Genomic DNA, 23,628 nt, shown 5'->3' with positions numbered 1-23,628 from the left:
CATTTGGAGTTTTGTTGTGCTTTGTTTTGTGAGGCAATTAGGGTTAAGTGACTTGCCCAGAGTCACACAGCTAATGAGTGTTACATGTACCATTTGAACTGAGGTCCTCCTGACACCAAGGTTGGTGCTATATCCACTGCACTACCTAGATGCTCCCCTCACCCCCAATTTGGAGTTTTCTTGACAAAGATATAGAAGTCGTTTGCCATTTCCTTCCCCAGCTCATTTTACAGATGAGGAAACTGAGGCAAACAGGGTAAGTGACTTGCCCAGGGTCACACAGCTAATAAATGTCTGAGGCCAGATTTCAACTCAGGAAATTGAGTTCTTGACTCCAAGCCCAGCATTCCATCCACTCTGCCACCTAGCTGCCCCACCTGACACATAGTAAGCTCTCTTGTTATTAACTATGCTGCCCTTTGACTCAAAACTTCAAATATATTTTCAGAGAGAACCTAACATCAAACCCTCCTGTGCTTTTGCACTAGCAGAGCACAGATGGAGGTCATGTTCAATGTTGAACTTAAAAAATTGCTTTTAAAGACCTTATTCTAGATCTGTCATCCTCTCATATGCTTTGTTACTGCAAGCCATTCATTACCACTCACCATCTGGCTGAGTCATTTGAAAATAAATACTCTTTTCTTTAACCATTCTATGGCTGAAATTTTTTGTTATTCCAAGCAAAATGGCACAATATCTTATATGGCCTTCTCTGCATAATAATTAAGGGCAGTGCAAATTGTTTTCTGATTTTCCTTATGACATGTACTAAAGACTATTAAAAAAATAAAAACCTAAATTTAAACCTTTGCATAATTGTAAAGGTTTATTCCTTCGGTATCACAACATATTTCTTTATTCTGAAGGTCAACCAACAATCAGTTCAAATGAGCTACATTCACATGCAAAGGTCAGCAACAAATCAATGACTGTTACATATACTCACCACAGGCATTTATTCATGATAGACTGTGAGTCATAAGACCTGAGTTTGGTAGAAGTTCTGACAGGTTCTCCCCAGCTCTGTGACCCTAGGCAAGCTATTAAACCTCTCTGAGCCTCGTTTTCCTTATCATAAAAAAGGGAATAATAATATTTTTGAGGATGTCATCAGAGAAGTCTATGAGTGGGGAGGAAAATGACAGGCTAGTTAGGTAGCAAAGACTGAAGGATAACCAATGGGAAGCCTACATGCTCTTCTGGTATCCACACAACATCTTGAAAATGAAAGTAAGCCTCTGAAACCTTACCACCACCCCCTACAAATATTGTGGATGCCCTGGGATGAATCTGTGAGAAGATATGGGCAAAAAGTAACACAGGATGTTTAGGCATGCATAGGCTGGGAGATCCATTATTACATATCAAGGGAATGCTCACATTACTGTGATGACACTTTACTGTGATGATCACAGCCATACTGGAGTATTTGGTGCGATGAGTTATTGGAATACTTACACTACCCAACGTCACAGAATTATTGTGAGGAACATACTCTATAAACTCTAAAGCCCTATCTCAAAATGAACTATTATCAATAGTCATCATTCTTGTTTACTAAATAAAATATGAATATCTCTCTTGGTAGACTGTAATTCCTTAAGGCCAGGGATTGAGTATGTACTCTTTTCAGTCCCCAGAGCACTATGAGCCATGCTTGTGAAGAAACCATGAATGAGAAACTCAGACTGGACACTCCTTAGGCTCACAGATGGTAATTTCTTTTTTTTTAAATTATATTTTATTTTCCAATTAGAAGAAATCCACCTTCTTACCCTCACATTGCAGCCCCTCCCTCCTTCCCTCCAGTGAGAACAAAGGAAAAACTAAACCCCCGTTACAACCATGTATAGTCTAGCAAAACAAATCTCTGTATTGGTCATGTCCAAAAAATACATATATCTCATTCTGTACTATAGTGGGTAGCATGTTTCATCATTAGTCTTCTGGAGTCCTGGTTGGTCAATATGATGATTATTTCAGTTGTCTGTCTTAACCAAACTGTGGTCCTTGTATAACTCATTCTCCTGGTTTTGCTCACTTCACTCTGCATCAATTCATACAAGTATTCCCAGGTTTCTCTGAAATCTTCCTGTCATCATTTCTTAATAGCACAATGGTATTTTTTCTTGGCAAATATTCTTACCACCTCAAAGAGAGCCATAAATATTTTTGTGCATCAGAGTTTGTTTTAATTAAGACTAAGGATATCTTAATCTATCCTCCCTCTAATTCTCCCTTCTATCTTCTCCCCTTGTATTACCCTGTTCAAATCTATTTCTGTGCCCAACTCTGTGTGTGTGTGTGTATTCTTCCCTCCTGTAACTAGTTCAGATGAGAGTTCAAATGTCAACTGCTACCTCTATCCCCTCCCCCTTCTTTGTCCTTCTTCTATTTGCACACCCTGATTATATGAGATAATATTCCCTAACCTTCCTTTCCCTTCTCCCCTTACCATATATCTCTTTTTTTTCCATTCTTCTCTTCAGATTGAGACATAACAGAACCACTTCGAGGCCTTGTCTAGACTCTTTCAATGACCTCTCCATATTTGAATGCAAGCAAATATATCTCACTCTGTACTCTAGTGGGTATTCTTGTTTAGTCCCTTATCACACGTGTTCACATATGTTTACTTTTTTATGTGCCTCTTAACTCCCGTGTTTGAAATTCAAAGTTTCTCATCAATTGGAGAATGGCTGAACAAGTTACGGTATATGAATGTAATGGAATATTACTGTTCCATAAGAAATGATGAGCAGGCAGATTTCAGAAAAACCTGGGAAGACTTACATGAACTGATGCCGAGTGAAATAAGCAGAGCCAGGAGAACATTGTACACAGCAACATTGTGCTTTGACCAACTCTGATACACTTAGCTCTTCTTAGCAACACAATGATTCAAGACAATTCCAAAAGACTGATGATGGAAAATGCTATCCACATTCACAGAAAGAACTACGGAGTCTGAATGCAGATCAAAGCAGGGAGGGGGAAATTTTAGAACTCAAAATCTTAGAAAAATGAATGTTGAAAACTAAAAACAAATTAATTTAAAAAAAAAAAGAAATTCTAAGTTTCTACATAGCTCTCTGCTTCTTTCATCAGCAATGCTTAGAAATCCTCTACTTCATGAAAGCCTTTTTTTTTTCCACGTAGCTTTACACTCAGTTTTGCTGACTAAGTTGTTGTTGGCTATAAAAGCCTATATCCTTTGCCTTCTTGAATACCATATTCCAAGCTCTTGGCCCCTGCATAGTGGTGACTGCTAAATTGTGTGTGATACTGACTGTGGCTCCCCAGTACTTAAATTATTTCTTTCTGGCTTCTTGAAGTAATTTTTCCTTTGAACCAGAAGCTCTGAATTTTGGCTGGATTTATAATATTCCTAGGAGCTTTCATTTTGAGTTTGCTTATAAGAAGTGACTGGTGACTTCTTTCAACTTTGCCCTTTGGAGCTAAGAGATGTGAACAGTTTTAAATTTTCTTAAAACATGGTATCAAGGTTCTTTTTTTTTTTTTTCAATCATGGTATTCAGGAAGTATAATGATTTTTTTCCCTCTTCAATCTGTTTTCCAAGTCAGTTGTTTTTGCTATGAGATACCTTACATTTTATTCAATTTATCTCAGTCTTATGACTTTGTTTTAATGTTTCTTGTTGTCTCATAGAGTCACTGGTTTCTTTTTGATCCATTCTAATTTTCAGGGAGTTTGTTGCTTAGGCAAGGTTTTGTACCATTTGTGCTAAGCTGTTGATTCTCTTTCCAATTCCTTCTAATTTTTTCCTCAAATGCTCTCATTTCATTTATAAAAACATTTTAACTTTTGCTTCATATCTTCCAAGAATTCTAGTTGAATCTGTGTTTGGGCTATGTTTTCTCTGAGGCTTTGCTTGTAGATATTTTGGAGTCATTCTCTTCTTCTGGGTTCATCTGAAGCGTCCCTGTCACACCATAACACCTCTTTAAGGTGGGATTCTACCTTTGCTCATTCTTCCTGACTATTTCCCGACTTGAAACAATGTTAAAGCTAAATTCTGCAGTACTTCTGGAGGGAAGGTCACCTACTCTAACTCATGCCTGACCAGGAATTATATGACAAGATTCCAATTCAATAAGATTTGAATTTGGGAGACAGCCTGGAGATAATCTAGGTCAAGCTCCTGAACCTGCATATAGCCCTCTCTATGATATGTCTGTCAGATGGCTTGAACAGTTACAATGACGGTGAACTTCTACCCCATGGGGCAGCCCATTCCATTTTTGGGGAACTTTGATTGTTAAAAAAAAAGTTCTTCCTTATATTGAGCCAAACCCTGTTTTGATATTTCATACCAGTTCTAGTTTTGTCCTCTGGTATTAACTAGAATTAGTATCATTATTATTATCAATAGTAGTAATAGTAGTAGTTTTGGCTAAGTATAGTAGCCAGCATTCATATAACATTTTAAAGTTTATAAAACACTTTATGTATGTTATCTCCTTTCATCCCCACAACACCCCTGTGAGATAAGTGCTATTATTATTCCCATTTTACAGATGAGGAAACTGAGACTGAGAAAGCTAAATGATTTGTCCAGTGTCACACAACTCAGTAAGTATATAAGGCAGGATTTGAACTCTGGTTTTTCTAACTCAAAGTCCAGTATTGTATCCATTATGCCACCGAGTTGCATAATTAGAATAAATCTAATTAGCCATCCATGTCACAGATTTTCAATTTTTAACTAGCCTTTTAAATTTAAATGTAAATAGTATTTTAAATTAGCAATCATCTCCCTTCTAAATATCCTCTTCCTCAAGTTAAAAATAACCAATCCCATCAACCTTTAAGACCAATCACTACCCATTCTATTCAACCTTTTCTGGACAAGCTCCACATTGTCCCTCTTAAATTATAATATCCAGAACTAAATATGGTACACAAATACCCAAAGGTTGCCCTCAGGATCATATGTGTAGGACAGAAATACAAAAATCTCTAGGCATGATTAGCAGATAGCTCTGATAAAAGGGAGCTAGCTCTATCCATTATAAGCCAGGTTTACTTTCACGAGGTTAAAGTATCCATTACTTGTTTCTGACTAAATATCCTTGATATCAGTGGTCCTCAAAAGAGCTTAATTATTATTCAGTGGACTGAATAATCAGACTGAAAAACAGGACCTGAAGACAAAACATTTTTCATACGCAGTGCTTCCCCCTCTCCATATTACTCTTCCCACATCACCATGATTTTAAAAAAATTAAAAAATAAAAATAGGCCCGAAAGTAATCATTTCACCTCAATCCCAAAACCTGCTGGTTTCTGAGACAGGCTGTTCAGATTCAGTTTTAGGTTCCTCAGAACCAATTAGACTAATGGATGTCAACTGGACATATGAAGCCTAACTCAGACTCTTTTCTCTCTTACTCATTCTTTTCCATCCCGTATATCCAGTTTCCTTACCAAAAACTTTCAAACAAGATGAAAACAGCCTAAAGCACCTGGTTAACACTCTCCTCCCAGGTCTGACCTGATACAGGTGTGTGCTTCCAAACTACATACCCTGTTCCCTGGCATCCACATCAGGCAAAAAGGCGCTATGGTAAGGTTTTATTTGAACCAGAGTCCCAAAGCATTAATTAAAATGGAACACACCTGCTCTGAGCTGTGAAGCCAGAGATTTATGTGAACTAGTAAAATGCAGCCTTTTTGACCTCTTGTTGGATTTATATATTCCTCAAATAAGCATTTCCTCTTTATAATGCAATGTTAACAGGAAAAAAAAATTTTATTACACTGACTAACCTGCTGACATAAACATACACACTGTTCGGTCCCCTTACTGGTCTTTATTCTTCTTAAACACTGCTCAGTCAAGTGCTTAATTTAAGGTTATGGTTGAAACTAAGCAGGCACTGTTATGAGGCCTGAAATTTCTTACTCTAAATTTAACTTGTTAATGAGGTGATAGGAAGGACTGCCAATGCAGTCACCCCACACTTAATCCAAGAGCATCTTAATACACTTAATCACAGATATGCTGCTCCTCTGGTGGGGGACAAGGGAAGGAGGGAGGGAGGAGGTAACGGCTACCTTAGGACTGGTTTATAGGAAACAGAACCCGTTAAATGAAAAGACTTCCCCAAAGATACAATCCTTTTAGGCCAATCACAGCTTTTCAGTCAAAGCACTGCATCCTGGCCCAGGGATTCAAATGTTGATGGATTTAGACAGAGAGGCACAAGAAAGACTTGAGAGAAAATGTTGTTTCTTGATAAATCACCTTGGAGAGGCTTAGCCTGTTAGCTTTCAGTGTCACAAGCCCAGCACAACACACCAGGGCACTGGAACTGGAGAGGCCAGAACTTGGGGGGATGATTCCATCCAACAGGCAATTCATTCCAGTCGGGTTCATGAGGTTGAAATGTTCCTAGTAACAGGAGGATTTAAAAAAAAAAAAAACCCATGAAATCCAAGGAGGCCCAGGGAGCACAATTTTAACAAGGCAATTTTCATACTATTTAGAAACACTGCTCAGTGTCGTCTGATCTATCAGAAATGACCCATGACATAACTGTCATGGTTCTTCATTCTTAGTATGTGCAGGGTCAAATTACCTTTCGCTTTATTCAATCAAGGTTACTATGGTGAATAAAAAGAGATCATGGTTTTTAAAATGTTGGAGGGGGTTCTTTGTTTTTTTCATATTATCACGGATTCTCAGGATTAGAAGGAACTTCTTAGGCCATGTAGTCCAACTCATATCTGAACAGGAATCCTCTCTACAATCCCTAACATTCCATTTCTATCCCTACCCCATGGGACCTCACCCTCCAAAAAGTAATCAAGGTCAGAAAGATCTGGGTTCAAATATCACCTCCAGCATTTATTAGTGCTACAAACATTAGCAAGTTATAGAACATGATCTCTGGGCCTGTTTCTTCACCTATCAAATGGAGACAATAATGCTCATGCTACATATCTCAGAGGGCTATTGCAAGGCTTAACTGAAATTATATATATAATTGTCAAGCTTGTGTCAAGAGGCAGTTCATTCCACTTGTGGACAATTTGACAAAAACAGGGATTTTTAACCTGGGGTCCCATGAAATGGTTTAAAAAATTTTTTTAAATAACTATTTCAAAATAACCGATTTCCGTCTTAATCATGTGCACTTTATTTTATACATTTAAAAACATCTTTTTTTTTTTTTTTTTTTTGGCGAGGCAATCAGGGGTACGTAACTCGCCCAGGGTCACACAGCTAGTGCCAAGTGTCTGAGGCCAGATTTGAACTTATGTCCTCCTGACTCCAAGGCTAGAGCTCTATCCACCGTGCCACCTAGCTGCCCCTTGAAAATGTTATTCTGTGAAGCAGTTCACAGGCCCACGTTCCTTCACCCAGGTTGAATGACACAAAAAAGGTTAAGAATCCCTGAGTTAGGAAGCTTTTCATTCTATTGAGCTGAAATCTGCTTCTCTAAAACTTCTTCCTATTGATACTAATAGTTCTGCCCTTGTGATACCTCATCAAATGTAACAGTCGTCCATTGCCAAATATCTGTCAACTAATCTAAATCATTATTAAGTCTATTCGCCTCAGGTGCTGAGGCAAAAACTAATGCAAATCAAAAGAAGGATTAGTTCTCTTCCATGGTAAATCCTTTACTACCATAGAAAGTTACCCAGAATACAAACTGGTATTCCTAGAGGTCCAACCATCAGAAGTTCCTCTTCAGAAAAGAACTCCAAGAATCATTAGTTCTATTTGACAAATGCAGAAATCAAGGTACCAAGAGAGATTAAGAGACTTTCCCAGGATCACACTTCAAGTAAACAGCAGGAGTAGGACTCCGATCTAGGTCTCTGATTCTTCATAAGAACCTAGTAAGAACCCTGGGCCAGCGTTCTGTGACTGTGATTTAATGTAAGTCAGCCATATGAGGAAATTCAGATTTTTTACTAGCATTTTAAAGATACAATTGAGCCATATGGTAGCTTTCAATGGAGCCCCAATTGGCCAACAGTCACAAATGAAAATGCAGGCTCATGTTATGAGGAAAATACATAAGAGACAGAAAAGCCTCAAAGAAGAATATGATCTCCAATTCTATGGACCAGGACATAAAGAATCATGTAACCTCAGATCTAGGAAGGCCCTCATCTAGTTCTACCTGCTCTTTTTACACATGGAATAACTGACACCCAAGACAATGAACTGATGTACCCAAGATCCTATAAACAATTAGTGGTAGATCTAGGACTAGAACCTTAATCCCACTGTTTCCCATTTGAGTTTACATTATGCCAGGCCTGGGAAGTTCTAGTCTGGTTAGAACTATGATCTAGACTAGAGAGCTAGGACTCTGGGGATTGAAAGTTACCTTTATACCTGGCTTAGGGAGGAACATCAAGAAAATTCCTTATTCTCTGTGTGACACAGAATTAAAATAATAATAAGGCCACTTATTCTTCAGGACTATAATGTCAATATAACTTAATATATGCAAAAACAAAATGTCATGCAAGTGGGAAACCCCACTGCATGACATATCATCATGTGCAACATGCCAGGGAGAGATTTTGTAAACAAGCTAAAATAACAACTAGAGAAATGTTTTATTTTCTGCAAAGGACAGACCCTAAAAGTTTTCCCTAAAATTAGTGGGCAAAGCTCATGTGGCCTATAAGTAAAGATACTCAGTTACTCAGTTGGCTAGGTTTCCTTTTTTTTTTTTTCAATTCAAATCATCTAAAAATCTCCTTTCCAGAAATACAAACAAATTATAAACTGAAACACTGCTGCTGTGAATACCCTTTCATGCAGAACATCAGACAGCTTGCTAAAAAAAGGGGAATGGGGGGGAGGGGTGAGAAAGAAAAAAAACCCTTCAAGATTTAACCAGAAACCAATCCACAGGGTGTCTTGAAGGTGAATCAGGCTTACAAACTTATCACGCAATGTTTAAATAAAAATGTACTACAGTTTCAGAGATGAAAATGGGTTTTGCCAAATTCTGCAACAACTCTATTCCAGAAGAATAACATGTTCAATTTAATATAAACAGATTATCCTCTGGACCCTCCTAGCACTTAAATCTGAATGTTTCCTAACAGCCTCACATTGAAGCAGATTTTCTGCCAGGAGTTGTCTACAAACCTGCTTTTGCATATGAGCCATCAAATGAGAGAGACTGTCTTTAAGACCTAAAGCTCAAAAACTGACTCTCCAACACACACCCCCACTTCCACCCACAAATCGGCACTTTATCCAAAATGCAAAGAACACCCTGCAGTCTGTTATAAGACCATGCTGCACTTGCCAGGCAAATACATTCCTTCAAATACTTAAGTTTCCACTACTATCTAGATTGCTTACAATGGGCAATGGAGAGGAGAGATTTCATGCTGGCAAAGAATTCTTCACATGAGAAATTTCCTTGGACCTGAGAAATAATGAAAAAAAGAAGGCTTCCTCGATTGAGCATGGTATAATGCAACAGAGATGGATCTGATGCATTTCTGTAATGGATTTGCCATTGAAGCTTCAGTCTGGATCTCTTGCATGACACTACATGTGTTCTATGGGACAATAATAGCTCAGTTACCATGCTCTTAAAAACGCTTTTGCAGATTCACAAGAACAACATTCATTACTTACAACCTCTTGCTTACAGTACTAGATTTTAAACTATTATTGAAACACAAACTAATACTCAGCAGGGAAGCTGCCTGTCTACCTCTTGCCATTTGAATGCCTTGCATCACCCAAGGAAACCATGATTTTCATTTTGCTTTCTTGTTCTCAAGACACAAATCCAATGATATCCAACCTAGCTCTGTAACGTTTCTAGGAAAATATTTAGAATAACACAACTCCATTGCTTCTTTAAAAACTAGTGAAAGCCAATCTATATAGTCAAAAATGCTTTTATACAGAACATTTATATAAGCACATTAAAACAGAGTATAAATGAAAGGCTCTCTTTTCAAATGAAAACATTAACAAAAATGAAAACCAGAAGAATGGTTTGCCAGCTCATCTGTCTATATTACAACTATATGGACCATTTAACAATGTTACATAATCCAAGTAGTATGACAGAATAGATAGACTCTCTCTACTATCTGATCTGGCTTTTATCTTTAAAGTCAGGAAGACCTGAGTTCAAGTTCCATCTCTGACTCATTAGTGAGTGATCATGGGAAAGTCATTTGACTGCTCAATTTCTCAAGGAACTCTCTAAGATTATAAGTAACCAGGGGTAGCCCATTCATTTATGTGGAAGGAGATCCCACAATGAGAACTCCCTGTTCCAATGAAATCATTGGTCTGGACCTGTAAATATATAACTGCAATCCAGGAAACCCCTAATTTACAAATAGTCCCCCCTAAAAAAGGCCACAGCTACCCTCAATGACCACCCCATTTGATGCTAGGGGTGTCCTTCCCCACTACAACAACCCCCAAAAAGTCCAGTAGAAGCTAAAACTCCTGGCACTACTGCCCAAGCTCTCTTCTATTGAGGCCATAGGGTCTCAATTAAGATCTTTACAATAGGAAAAGGCAGAAAATTAGCCCTTGAAATCTAAAATCACCCCTTATGACCAAAAGTATGAGGAATTTTAATAAAACATATAAAACATAATTTCTGTCTTCTTAAGTGATAGAAGGTTCCTTATTTAACATCATTTACCTGGATTCCTTTAAATCCACATAGGAAATAGTTGTGCCACCGAGGCTGGGTCTTATCAATGTGAATGTTATCAACACTGGTACTGAAATCCCTGTAGAAACAAAAGACACATCAAAGTTTATTTTTTAGTCATTCAGTTCAGTTCCTTGAAAAACAAATGGCTGACTGCTGCCACCTTCTGACAATACAGTAACATTTTTATCTCCTTGACACATTTTCAAAACATTTTACAGGCTACAACAGGAGCATCCCAATATCCCTAGCTATTATGACTAAGAAATATAGTAGAGAGTAACCTCAGCTACTTCCCCCTCACTTCACTATTTCCTGACACTCTGTGAAAAGCCAATATATTCTACCAGCTTTCTGCTATTTCTTTCTGCAGAAGTTAATCACACGATGATGATGGGAAGACGGCTTTGCTAAGTTTTGCACAATCTAATTTATTCACTCCTAGCTGAAGAAGCAGCCAGTCCCAAAATTACCTTCACATACTCTGTCATTAATCCATACACTTGATTTTACCATATATTATTTAGAAAAGACTATACCAAAAGGCAAAAATAATAGTAGTATCAGAGGATTTACAGATAAGGAAATTGAGGGCCAAGGAGAGTAAATAACTTTCCCAGGGTCCCACAGGTAAGTAAGCAAAAGAGGTTTGAACTCATAGTATCTTGATTCCAAGGTCAGCTTTCTAACCACCATGCCATGACGCTTCTCACAACATAGATTTATTGTATTAAAATATGCTGAGCTACTTGAGAGAAACCTCTGTGTGTTTTCATAATAATCAAGAGACCCTAGAAAATGATAAAATTTAAAATGGCAAAGAAATATGGGAAATTGAGCTTGCAAATATAAAGAAGTTTTTTTTCAAATTCCAAACTTGTAAGCTTATATTAAAACACAGGATACTGACTTCACATTAAAAAAATGTAAAACTTCAGCAATTCTATCATTTAGCATCACATATTATATAGTAACTACCAGCTTCCTCTTCTATTATTTGATAGACTCTAAGCTTCTCTTGATAGCAGGGATTGTTTTGATTTTATCTTTGTATCTCCAGTCTAGCACATAGTAGGCATTTAATATGTATCTGCTGGTTGATTTATCATTTTGGACCTTTAAGTCTTAACAATGTCTGGGTTTACAAATTCTATCACCTGGTACTATATTTGATACAAATTGTAAGCATATATATGTAATATCTAGCCAATACACAGTAGGAAAATAAAAAAATACAGAGAAAAGCTAATAAAGTATATCCAAGTGAATAGAGAATTCCCCCAAATCCCACGATTTTTTAAAGCTCTCAAAGTCTGATTTGATTTCATAATTGTACAAGTGAAGACTCCTGTCATTCATTACTAGTGGTGTTCAGCCCATTTGTCCCCTGAAGCCATGATCCCATAAAATTCACATCTAGATTAAGTATACAAACTTTGTTACTCTAAGAGCTAGGGAATACATTTTGGGAAAGAAATGTCTTGTGAGCTATCTCCTCTCCAAATCATCCCCTACACAAAAGAGATGATATTTTCCCAACCTTTCATTCATCCTTTCCATGGCAACCTCAGGCTAGCTTCACCTTACCAGCTCCACCAAGACCAAATGCCTCTCCAGACACTTTAGCACCAAGTACAAAGGCAACTGTCTCTCCCTGCCACCCAGCTTGGGCCAAAATCTAAGTTCAGCCTCAAAGTACAGACTTTTTTCACCCTCTAGACTCAAGTACAGCCTCCAAAGAATTTCAGTTCAAAGACAATAAGGACTCAGACTCCAGAACTTCAAGAGGGTTCCTACTCACCCACATATACACATGAAGAAGCTAATACATACACATACAAACATCATTCACTATACCCCTCTCATTCCATTCTTAGGTCAGATCCTCATTCAGTTGAACAATTTGAAAGTTCCACTACTCCATGGGGTCTTCACCCCTACCTCCCTGCCCATACTACTCTTCTGTGACATTGAGCTCTACTATATCTGTAACTCAAGTAGTAACCCTAGGGCCAGCTATCTAGCTACATGTGACAGACAGAGCATAAGCTCTGGAGATGAAGTAGAAATTCTTGGGAGTTACAGAATGGGGTTGATCCCCGTCACCAAGCTGTCCCCTGTAGCCTCAGTGATTCAGAAAAGGGAAAGTTAACCAATGAGCTTTGTACTGAGATTCCTATTATATCTAAGAGACTTAGGGCAGAGACTGAGTCAATTCAGAAAAAGCCATGCAGATAAGATTTGCTCCCACTACCTTAATACATAAACAGGAGTATCTGCCATAGACTGCTACAGCAAGTACGGAGATAGGTGAAGGTACTATTCATACTTCTGAGGACCAATTCCATTGTGTCTAAAAGCATGGTCATTCCTCTTATGCTAGCTGCCCATGTGACTCTGGGCAAGTCACTTAACCTCCTCCCTGGATCTGCAAATGCATAAAATAAGATTCGATCAGATGATCATTGTGCTTCAGTTCTGTGATCCTATGATAAGAGGTCACACGTGGGTTTTATAATAGCCCAATTTAAGGAAAAGTAGAGCTCCTATTTTTTTTTTAATTTTCTTTTTTTATTGTGAACTTATCAAAGAAGTAAAAACATTTTAATATACAAAGAGGAACAAGAAAGGGGACTGTATGAGAAACTGAAATTCTGTTGCAGAGTTTTTAAAAGGAGTATATGTGCAGCCCCTGTCCCAAAGCCCACTGGTATGGGGCTTTCTCCTGCTTGATGAAGAACACTCTGGCCTATGCATAGCTTTCTTCAGTTCTTTTCAGGACTCTTCAAGTAGGAAGTAACTTTGGGTGCTTCTGACTTCCAGCTTCGAGAAGGAACCCCACTTGTTGAAGGAAAGGACTCTGGGAAGACATGAGAAGAGCTGGCAGTCTCCATTACTTACCTATTTTCAGCTTCATACACTAGAGACTTTGGGAAGTTTCCCCTTCAGTGAGCTCTCGGGCTTTCTCTCTTGGTTAAACTGAGTTATTTAATCCCAGTGGGAGAGCTCCTTTACTCTGTATATACTGATCTTCTTTATTTTTTTAATAAGTACTAAATAATTTAAATGATTATTTCTTTATGGTATAGTTTGAGATTTGATACTACTAGATTCCCTTTATTCCTACCATTTTCATCATTTTCCTTTAAATGCCTGACCTTCTTCCAGATGAATTTTATTATTGTTTTGTCTAGTTCTACTAAATAACCCATTGGTAGTCTGAGATGGCACTAAATCTGTAAATGAATTTTAGTAGCATCATCATTTTTATCATATGACAGAGTCAAATCATAAAAAGTAATGCTTCTCCAATTATTTGTCTTCTTTTATTTCTTGGGGGCAAAGTGTTTCGTACTTGTTTTCATGTAAGTACTGAATGTATCTAGTTACACAGATATCAGAGATATCTTTAAAATTCTACTCACTTTGAAGTGAATTTCTTTTTTCCATCTCTTCCTCTCGGTTAATATTATAGAGATGTTGATAATCATGAGATAAAAACAGAAAATCTTACTTTACTTGATTTATTAGAAAGCCATTACTGTTTCTAGATAATATATAATATTAATTCTTGGCGGTCAACATATAGCATTTACAATACTAAGGAAAGGTACATTTATTCCTATGGTTTCTAGTGTTTTTAACATAAATCAGTGTTATATTTTATAAGAAAAAAACATTCACTGAATCTACTAATTATAATCACATTATTTTTAATACTTTTATATTAATATGATCTATTTTATTTATAGTGTTCTAATTCTGAATCAACCCTGCAATCCTGTTCTAAATCTAACTTGTCAGCATGAAAAAAATATTTGAATATATTGCTATAGACTATTTGTTAATATTTTATTCAATTTTTTTTGTACTGGCATGCATTAAAGATAATGGTCTATAATTTTCTTTCTCTGCTTTATCTCTTCTCAGTTTAGTTATTAAGAATATATTTGGTAAGATGTCTACTCTATTTTTGAAAATTATTTATGTAGTATTAGATTTAACTGTTCTTTGAATATTTGATAGAAAGCACTTGTAAATTCATCTAGGTGTACAGTTTTTTCCTTTAAGAATTCATTTATGGGGGCAGCCAAGCAGTGTAATGGATAGAAGAGCTATGGAGTCTGGAGAACCTGAGTTCAAATCCAGTCTCAGACACTTGACACTTACTAGCTGTGTGACCCTGGGCAAGTCACTAAACTCCAACTGCCTCACCAAAAAGCAAAAAAAAAAAAAAAAAAATTCATTTATGGCTTTTCTGATTTCTTTTTCTGAGAATGAATTGTTTAAAATCTCTATTTGCTGTTGTGTTAATCTGGATAATTTACATTTTTGGACCTAGTACTGCCTACCCACATACAGCCTTCCACTCTGGCCTAGAGCTGAATTCCACATAATAGCAATAGCCTCCAATACTAGCTTTCAAAGATTCCTCTTGGTCGTGCCCCAATGAGGCCCTCTAATTCTTTACTGACTAAAGGCCCATAAATCCAACCAGCCCCAGAAATTGAGATAGAAGAAATTTAATGGCTATGAAAGAAAAAGTGGTATGACAATGCAGCACTACTTACACCAATACAACACAGGAAGGAAAAGGCTTACTGAAGATTTGAACCAATTGTATAAAGTAAGCCCAGCTGCAGCAGTCTCTTGGAGTACTGCCTCAGCAGTGTCCTAACTGGATTCTTCCTCAACCACTTAGTTTGTTGGGGCCTATAACTTCAACCACAATCCTGGGATCAGGAAAAAAAAAAGTTGGCCACTGTAGAGGAAAGTGAAGCCCAGAAGTGTGGGGCATGTTACAACACTAACTCAGTGTAGAAGTAAATACTACTATTTACGGGAAGGTCGAGTTAAAAGCGGAGAACAAGAGAAGCTGCAGGGGCCCCTTGGAGTCTGCCTATGGCACTGTCCCAGCAAGTCACTAATCTTACCCAACCTCAGTGTTCTAAAGGGAATAAACAGCAGTGGATGGAAAAGCGGTACAAAAGGATTGGGCCCCTTTTACTAAAGGGAAAGAATTGCCAGTAAGAAAGGAACCTGATTATAATAAGGGCACCCTAGAAAAACCAGCACAGAGACTAAGAAATACTGACAAATAAGAAAAATGAGCCAACAATATAGATAACAAGAGAGTACAAAGAATAAGTACATTGCAGTGAAGGAAACCTAGTCAACAACCTCCACCAAAGGGAAAAGTCTTACACATAAATTCTACAAAGACCCTAGAAATGAAAATACAGCAACTCCAAGAACCTCCAGAATGGTTCCAAAATACAATATTTCTCATGGAATAAAATTTAAAAGACCAGCGGGGAGGCAGAGCCAAGAGTAGGAGGAAGCAATGCAGTGAGATCCCCTCCACAAAACAACTTTGAAAGAATTAGAGCTCTGCTCAGTAATCATCAACCATGATTCTAGATGACAAATGATAATACATGCTACCCAATTACTGACAGAGATAGCAAAGACACAAAGTGCAAAATGAGACATCTGTATCGGACGTAGCTACTGTGGAAATTTGTTTGGATTGACTATACATATTTGTATTGGGTTTTGTTTTTCTAATTGCTGGGGAAGAAGGTGCAATGAGAGGGTGAGAAGGCAGATTTTGGCTGATTAAAACAAATAGAATATTTTCAAATAAAAAAATTAAATACAAAAAACCCTATTGATCATATAAACAATCTATAATGAAGGGAAATGATCCAAAACAGTAGACTTGCTGAAAAAGATACTGAAAGAATTGGAAAGAAAAAAAATGCAGAGGCAGAAGTTTGTAAGAATATGTAAGAGCTCTACGAATAATGATAATACATTGTAGTAATATTCAATTTGAAGCTAGTATACAAAGAGTTAATCTAAGTGTTATACGTCTTCCCTTCCAAAAACTGAAAAAATAAATAAAATCCTGAGTATTATACTACAAGAAACTGGATAGGAAAATTATCCAGAAGTAATGGAAGTAGACAAAATAGAGCTTGAAAGAATCCAAAGACCTTTGACCCAGCCATACTTCTACTAAGGCTATTCCCTAAAGAAATCAAATAAAAAGGAAAAAGATCCAAAATTACAAAAATATTTACAGCAATTTTTTTCAAGATGGTAAACAATTAGAAACTGAGGGAATGCCCAGCATTTGAGGAATGGCTGAACAAGTAGCAGTACATGCAGGTGATAGAATATTATTGTGCTACAAGGAATGAAAGGAATGGTTTCAGAAAAATTTAGGAGGACCTGTATGAATGGATGCAAAATGAAGTAAGCAGAACCAGGAGAACAATGTACACAATAACAGCAGTATTACAAAGATAATCAACTTTGAAAGATTTAGTATCTGATCAATACAATGATCACAATTCCAAAGGTTTCATGATGACACACGCTCTCCACCTCCAGATAGAGAACTGATGGACTCAGCGTAAAGAATGAAGCCTATTTTCTTCTTTCTTTCATTTTCTTTTTTTTTTTTTAAACAATGGCAATGTGGAAATTTGTTTTGTATGACTACAAGTATTTGTAATGAGTTTTATTTTTCCAGCCTTCTCCCTGGATGGGTAGGAAAAGGAAGAGAGAGAGAATTTGGACTTGAAAATAAAGTTAAATCAAATGTAATGGGGGAGAAAAGAATCCATAGAATATCAATAGAGAAATCCAAAATTTAATTACCAAGAATCATCATGGTCAAACTCCAAAACTACATTACCAAAAATCAAATACTGCAGGCAGCCAAGATAAAAAAAGAAATCAAAATATCTTGGGACTACTTTTTATTTATGAGAAATCAAGGGAAAAATTGGAATATATTTTTAAAAGCACAGACCAAAATAACATCTACAAAGTAGAGCTTTGTCATCAATTTAATAAGTTTGAGGTTCAACAAATGAGAAGCATTCAAATTATTCCTTCAAAAGAAACTAGATCAAGCAAGGCAGGTGACATGCAAACTGATCCAACAAAAGAAAACAGGTCAGATGAATGAATACATGGGAGAAGCATATATGAAGTGCCTACAACATGCCAGCCATTGTACAAGGTTCAAAAAAGATATAAGCAAGGAATTGAGCTTTGGTGTATCTAGGGCTATGGCTGTCTTCCTCTTTTTAAATATGCTCACATTACCTGAGAGACAGTGAAAGAACAAAAAGTATATTCATGGGCAAATAGCATAAGGGGATAAAAAAATCAAGAAGGAAATTAATACTTCAAGGATAAAACAAAAGGATTACATTGCCTCATTAGTTAATCAATGTATTTCATTATGAGATAGTAGAGAGGAAAAACTCTCAGGTAAGAAAAAAGGTGAATAAGCCAGAGGAAACACAAAGAACCATCACCATCTAGCCAGGGCTCAAAAAGAGATGTAAATAAAAAGTTCTCCATTTCTCACCCTGCTTCAAGATGATTGGGAGAAAACACCAGATTGGGCAGGTACAGGGCACACAGGTAGGGGGCTTCATAAGTCTAGTTAAACCCAGTTTCTCTGCCTTGAAAGTGAATTCCCTTTCCTCCGTGCTTCACACATTAGAGCTAGATAGGCGTTTAGATATCATACAGTCCAACCAATCAGAATGTGAAAATTACTCTCCCAGTTACAATCATTCTATTAGAGAGTTTTTCTTAACTGTTTTTGAGAAAATATTTGAGGATGTCTATTTGGATGTTTGAGGAAAGTGTTCTGTCAAAATAAAAAATGTTATCAGCAAAAAAGGTAGAGTTATATTGGGATCAGTGACATCCAAATTTTAGGAAATGCAAGGTATATGTCTCTCTAATTCCTGTCAGGAAAGGCCGTCAAATGAAAGATACTGCCAAGAAGTGAGAAGGAGAAGAGATCCATAGTTTTAAATAAGGATAAAGTATCCTCAAATAAAACTCTGAAGGGAGATTTTCTTATTTCTTTGTTTTCTTTTCCCTGTTTAAAGCTAACTGGAGCATAAAATGAAGGGGAAGACAGGACGTCAGAAAGTAGAAAAGATTGTTCTATTCTGCACATGTAAGCAGTCACAGAGAGTCTGGCCAAATGTATACCAACAATCTCTCCTTTTCAAGAAGGAATTGGCATACATATTGCCCAAACAGTTCCTGCAGTAGGAGGGAAGACAAAAGAAGGGAACCTCTCTTCAAGGTCATGTTTGTTTTTCAAAGAGCACATGATTAATATGAAAATAACTGTCTCTCTAGGCACAGTGAGTAAGAGCTCAGGTTCTCAGTACTACTGGCCTGCCACCATACATGGACAGTCAGTAATTCAACTGAGTAAAAGTGTTAAGCAGAGTCCATAGTTGAAAGCCAGGATTCTAACATGCAGAGAAGTACCAAATCCAGGGTCTAAAGTAGGATAAAATGCAAAATCTGCAGCCTGACATATAAAGTCCTCCCTGGGCTGGACTCCAACATCTTTTTCAGTCTTAGTTCATATTAATCCCCTTTATAAATCTCCATTCCGGTCATGTCAGACTGCAAGTTGTTATCTGTACATGCCATTCCATCTCCCCACCTCTGCCTCTGTACAAGTAGTCCCCCATGTCTGGAACACATTCACTTCTTACCTCATCTTTCTTACAGGATCCCTAATTTCCGTCAAAGCCAATTACCACTTTCTAACAAAAATAATAAACACCTCCTTAATCATGCAATAAAAATAGTAATTGACAAAGGAAATATGAGCAAAAGATACAGACCTAAGTGGGGATGCCGACATTTCAAGATCCTAGAATCACAGATTTAGAAATGAGGCTTTTAAAGTCATCTAATCCAACTGCCTCATTTGTAAAATGAGGAAGATATGGCTCAGAAAAGTTATATAATTCAATGAAGATCACACAAGCAATAAACTGGGACTGAACTCATGTTTTATGACTTCAAGTTAAGTGTTGTTTCCACTGTAACATGCTACTTTTGTTAGAGAATAAGTACTAACAATCTGAATAATGAATGGATTAAAGAAATGTTCAAGAGAATGTTAATACTGAAACAATATACTCAAACTTACGGAATATAGCTAAAGGAATCTTCAAAGGAAAATGTGTTATCTAATATATATTAGAAAAATAGAAAATAGAGGGCCAATGAACTAAAATTATAACTTAAAAGCCATAAAATAAACATAACGATAAACCTAAAGTAGATACAAAAGAACAAACGGTAAAAAAAAATTAGAGGAGAAAAATGTAAATTGAAAATAATACTAAAGGGGGGTGGAGCCAAGATGGTGGAGCGAAAGCAGTGACTTGCTAGAGCTCTCCCGCAAAACCCCCCAAATACCTACAAAAAATGGCTCTAAACAAATTCTAAAGCAGCAGAACCAACAAAAAAACATAATAAAACAAATTTCCAGCCCAAGACAACCTGGATGGCTGATCGGAAAGGTATATCGTGCCGGGCTGGTAGAGGAGCACTGGGAGAGGAGCACAGTGCAGCACAAGGCTGCAGCGACCCTGGAGCAGGCCTCAGAGGACTGAATTGCAGGCAGCTGTGGCGGTTTCCAGACTTCTCAACCCCACGAACACCAAAAACAACTTGGAAGGTCAGTGGGAAAAGTCTGTGACTGCAGCGAGAGAAGGAGCTAGGTCTCAGCGGCCTTGGGGGCAGTGGCTGGCTTCTCAGCTTCCGGCCCACAGACTAAGGGGGAATCAAGTGACTGATCAGAGGGGGATTGCAAGGATCTCTTTGCCAGGGTTGAGGCAGGAATCTCTTGCTTTGCCCATGCTTGGATCTGGGTCACAGTTCTGAGGGTTGTTGGTCCTGGGGCGAGGAGGAATGCTGGTGTGGTGAAGCTTCTTGTAGCGGTGGAGAGAAAACACCTCGCTCCTTATCTTAGTACCTTGGAAGAACTGAAAATTTATGTGTCCCTAGATGTATCTCTGAAAACAGCTGTAAAAACCCCCAAAGCTTGGGACAGTACATTCTCCACATTGGAAACAGACTCTTACCTTAACAAAGAGTTTAAAACTCAAGTAATTGGGGGGGATCATGAGCAAGCAGGACAAAAAAAGTCAGACTATATTATCTTACTTTGCTGACAAAGAAGATCAAAACATACAACCAGAAGAAGAAAACAAAGTCAAAGCCCCTACATCCAAAACTTTCAAGAAGAATATGAATCAGTTCCAGGCCTTGGAAGAGCTCAAAAGGGATTTTGAGAAGCAAGTAAGAAAAGTAGAGGAAAAACTGAGAGTGATGCAAGAAAATCATGAAAAACAAGTCAACAGCTTGCTAAAGGAGACCCAAAAATATACTGAAGAAAATAACACCTTAAAAAATACCCTAACCCAAATGGCAAAAGAGGTTCAAAAAGCCAATGAGTAGAAGAATGCCCTAAAAAGCAAAACTGGACAAATGGAAAAGGAAGTCCCAAAGATTACTGAAGAAAATACTTCCTTAAAAATTAGAATAGAGCAATTGGAAGCTAGTGATTTTATGAGAAATCAAGACACTGTAAAACAAATCCAAAGGAATGAAAAATTAGAAAACAATGTGAAATATCTCATTGGAAAAACAACTGACCTGGAAAATAGATCCAGGAGAGAGAATTTAAAAATTATTGGACTATCTGAAAGCCATGATCAAAAAAAGAACCTAGCCATCATCTTTCAAGAAATTATCAAGGAAAACTGCCCTGATATTTTAGAACCAGAGGGCAAAATAGAAATTGAAAGAATCTACCGATCTCCTCCTGAAAGAGATCCCCAAAGGAAAACTCCTAGGAATATTGTAGCCAAATTCCAGAGTTCCCAGGTCAAAGAGAAAATATTACAAGCAGCCAGAAAGAAACAATTCAAGTAATGTGGAAACACAATCAGGATAACACAAGATTTAGTTGCTTCTACATTAAGGGACAACAGGGCATGGAATATAATATTCCGGAGGGCAAAGGAGACAGGATTACAACCAAGAATCACCTACCCAGCAAAACTGAGTATAATCTTCCAGGGGAAAAAATGGTCATTCAGTGAAATAGAGGACTTTCAAGGATTCTTGATGAAAAGACCAGAGCTGAATAGAAAATTTGATTTTCAAATACAAGACTTGAACACAGGAAAGAGAAATCATAAGAGACTTATTAAGGTTGAACTGTTTACATTCCTGCATGGAAAGATGATATTTGTAACTTATGAGACCTTTGTCAGTATTAGGGTAGTTGGAGGGGAAAAATTTATGTGTGTGTGTGTGTGTATTTATACACACACATATATATATATATATATGTAGATGGATAGATAGATAAATAGAGGGCACAGGGTGAGTTGAAGATGAAGGGGTCATATCTGGAGAATAAAATTAAGAGGTGAGAGAGGATTACACTAGGAGAAGGAGAAAGGGAAAGGAAGAACGGGGTAAATTATCTCACAAAAAAACAGAAAAGAAAAGGCTCTCACAGTGGAGGGGGACTGGGGGAAGGTGAGAGGAAATGAGTGAATCTTATTCTCATAGGATTTGACTTAAGGAGGGTATAACATACACACTCAATTGGGTGTGGAAATTGGTCTTACCCTACAGGAAAGTAGGGGGGGAAGGGGACAAGAGAGTAGAGGGATGATAGAAAGGAGGGCAGATTAGGAAAGGGGGTAATCAGAAGCAAATACTTCTGAGGAGGGACAGGGTCAAAAGAAAGAATAGAATAAATGGGGGAGTGGGATAGGATTAAGGGAAATAGAGTTAGTTTTTCACAGCATGTCTACTATGGAAGTGCTTTGCATAACTGCACATGTATAGCTTATATTGAGTTGCTTTCCTTTTCAATGAGGGTGGGTGAGGAAGGAGGAAGGGAGAAAATTTGTAACCCAAAGTTTAAAAAACACATGTTTTAAAAAAAAATGTTTTCACGTGCAACTAGGAAATAAGCAATACAGGAAATGGGGTACAGAAATCTATCCTGCCCTACAGGAAAATAGAAGGGGAAGAGGGGGAGAGATAGCAGGGAAAGCAGACTAGGGGAAGGGGTATTCAGAATACATGCCATCTTGGGGTGGGGGGAGGGGCGAGATGGGGTAAAAAGTTGGAATTCAAAATCTTGTGGAAGTAAATGTTGAAAACTAAAAATAAAAAAAATTTAGCTTGGCAAAAAAAAATAATAATAATTATGACACATTTTAACTTTAATCTGCATTGTTGGCATCTTCTCCATCACTTTCTTAAATCTAGATGATCAGCAAAACAATAAATTTAGCCCTGATCTGGGAAAAAAAAAAAAAGAAAATAATACTAAAGAACTATAAACAAAAGAGCTATAGATTTTTAAATCTAATAAAATTGATAAACCTTTAGAGAACACAAAACACTGAGTAGAAAGTAAAATGAGCAATTTTTTTTTAAATGGACAAAGTAAATTTACAATGAATTTGGAAGAAATAAAGATAATTATTAGATACTACTATAGAAAAACTCAAACTAAGAATCCTTTTTTTTTTTAATTATTCCAACTGAGAATTCAAAAGAAGTGATTGATTAGTTCAAAATTATAAAATATCCAAGGTAACAAACAAGAAATAGGGATTTTTAAATAACCCAGTCTCTGAAAAGGAAATCAAGAAATCCTTAAATGAAACTTACCACGTCCCCCACCCCAAAAAAAAAAAAAAAAAAAAGCCCTGTTCCAAATGTACTTACAAGTGAATACTATCAAACATTTAAATAGAAATTTACTGCCATAAAACTATTTGCGTGGGGAAAAAAGTAGAAAAAGAAGATACTCTACTAAACTTTTTTATAAGACCAGTGGTCTTGATACCCAAACTAGGAAGGAACAAAGCAAAGAAAGATAATTACATGAGTCCTCTGTGGATTCCTCCTCCCAATTAGTACTTTTTCTCTCTTGATATTACTTTGTATATCTTTACTTCTGTACATATTGTATAGTCCACATAAATAAAAGCTTCTTGACAACAAGGACTGCTTTATTTTTGTCTTTGCATCCCCAGCACCTAA

The 23,628-nt window shown here is 37.1% G+C and overlaps 1 protein-coding gene across 4 annotated transcripts in view; it reads right to left on the bottom strand.

Annotated features, from left to right (window-relative positions):
- Positions 1–23,628, bottom strand: part of GALK2 (galactokinase 2) — a 175,951-nt gene that overhangs the window by 90,480 nt on the left and 61,843 nt on the right. For all 4 annotated transcript variants that reach the window (XM_027840867.1, XM_027840864.1, XM_027840866.1 and 1 more), the window contains exons 4-5: positions 10,687–10,777; positions 6,273–6,419 (exon numbers count right to left, since the gene is read on the bottom strand). In XM_027840867.1, coding sequence (XP_027696668.1) covers positions 6,273–6,419; positions 10,687–10,777 — 238 coding nt within the window. The remainder of the gene's footprint in view (positions 1–6,272; positions 6,420–10,686; positions 10,778–23,628) is intronic.

The sequence above is a fragment of the Vombatus ursinus genome, unplaced genomic scaffold (genome assembly GCF_900497805.2).
Source record: "Vombatus ursinus unplaced genomic scaffold, bare-nosed wombat genome assembly UNPS02014848.1, whole genome shotgun sequence".
NCBI lineage: Eukaryota > Metazoa > Chordata > Mammalia > Diprotodontia > Vombatidae > Vombatus > Vombatus ursinus.
This window is presented reverse-complemented; position numbering and strand designations above follow the sequence as displayed.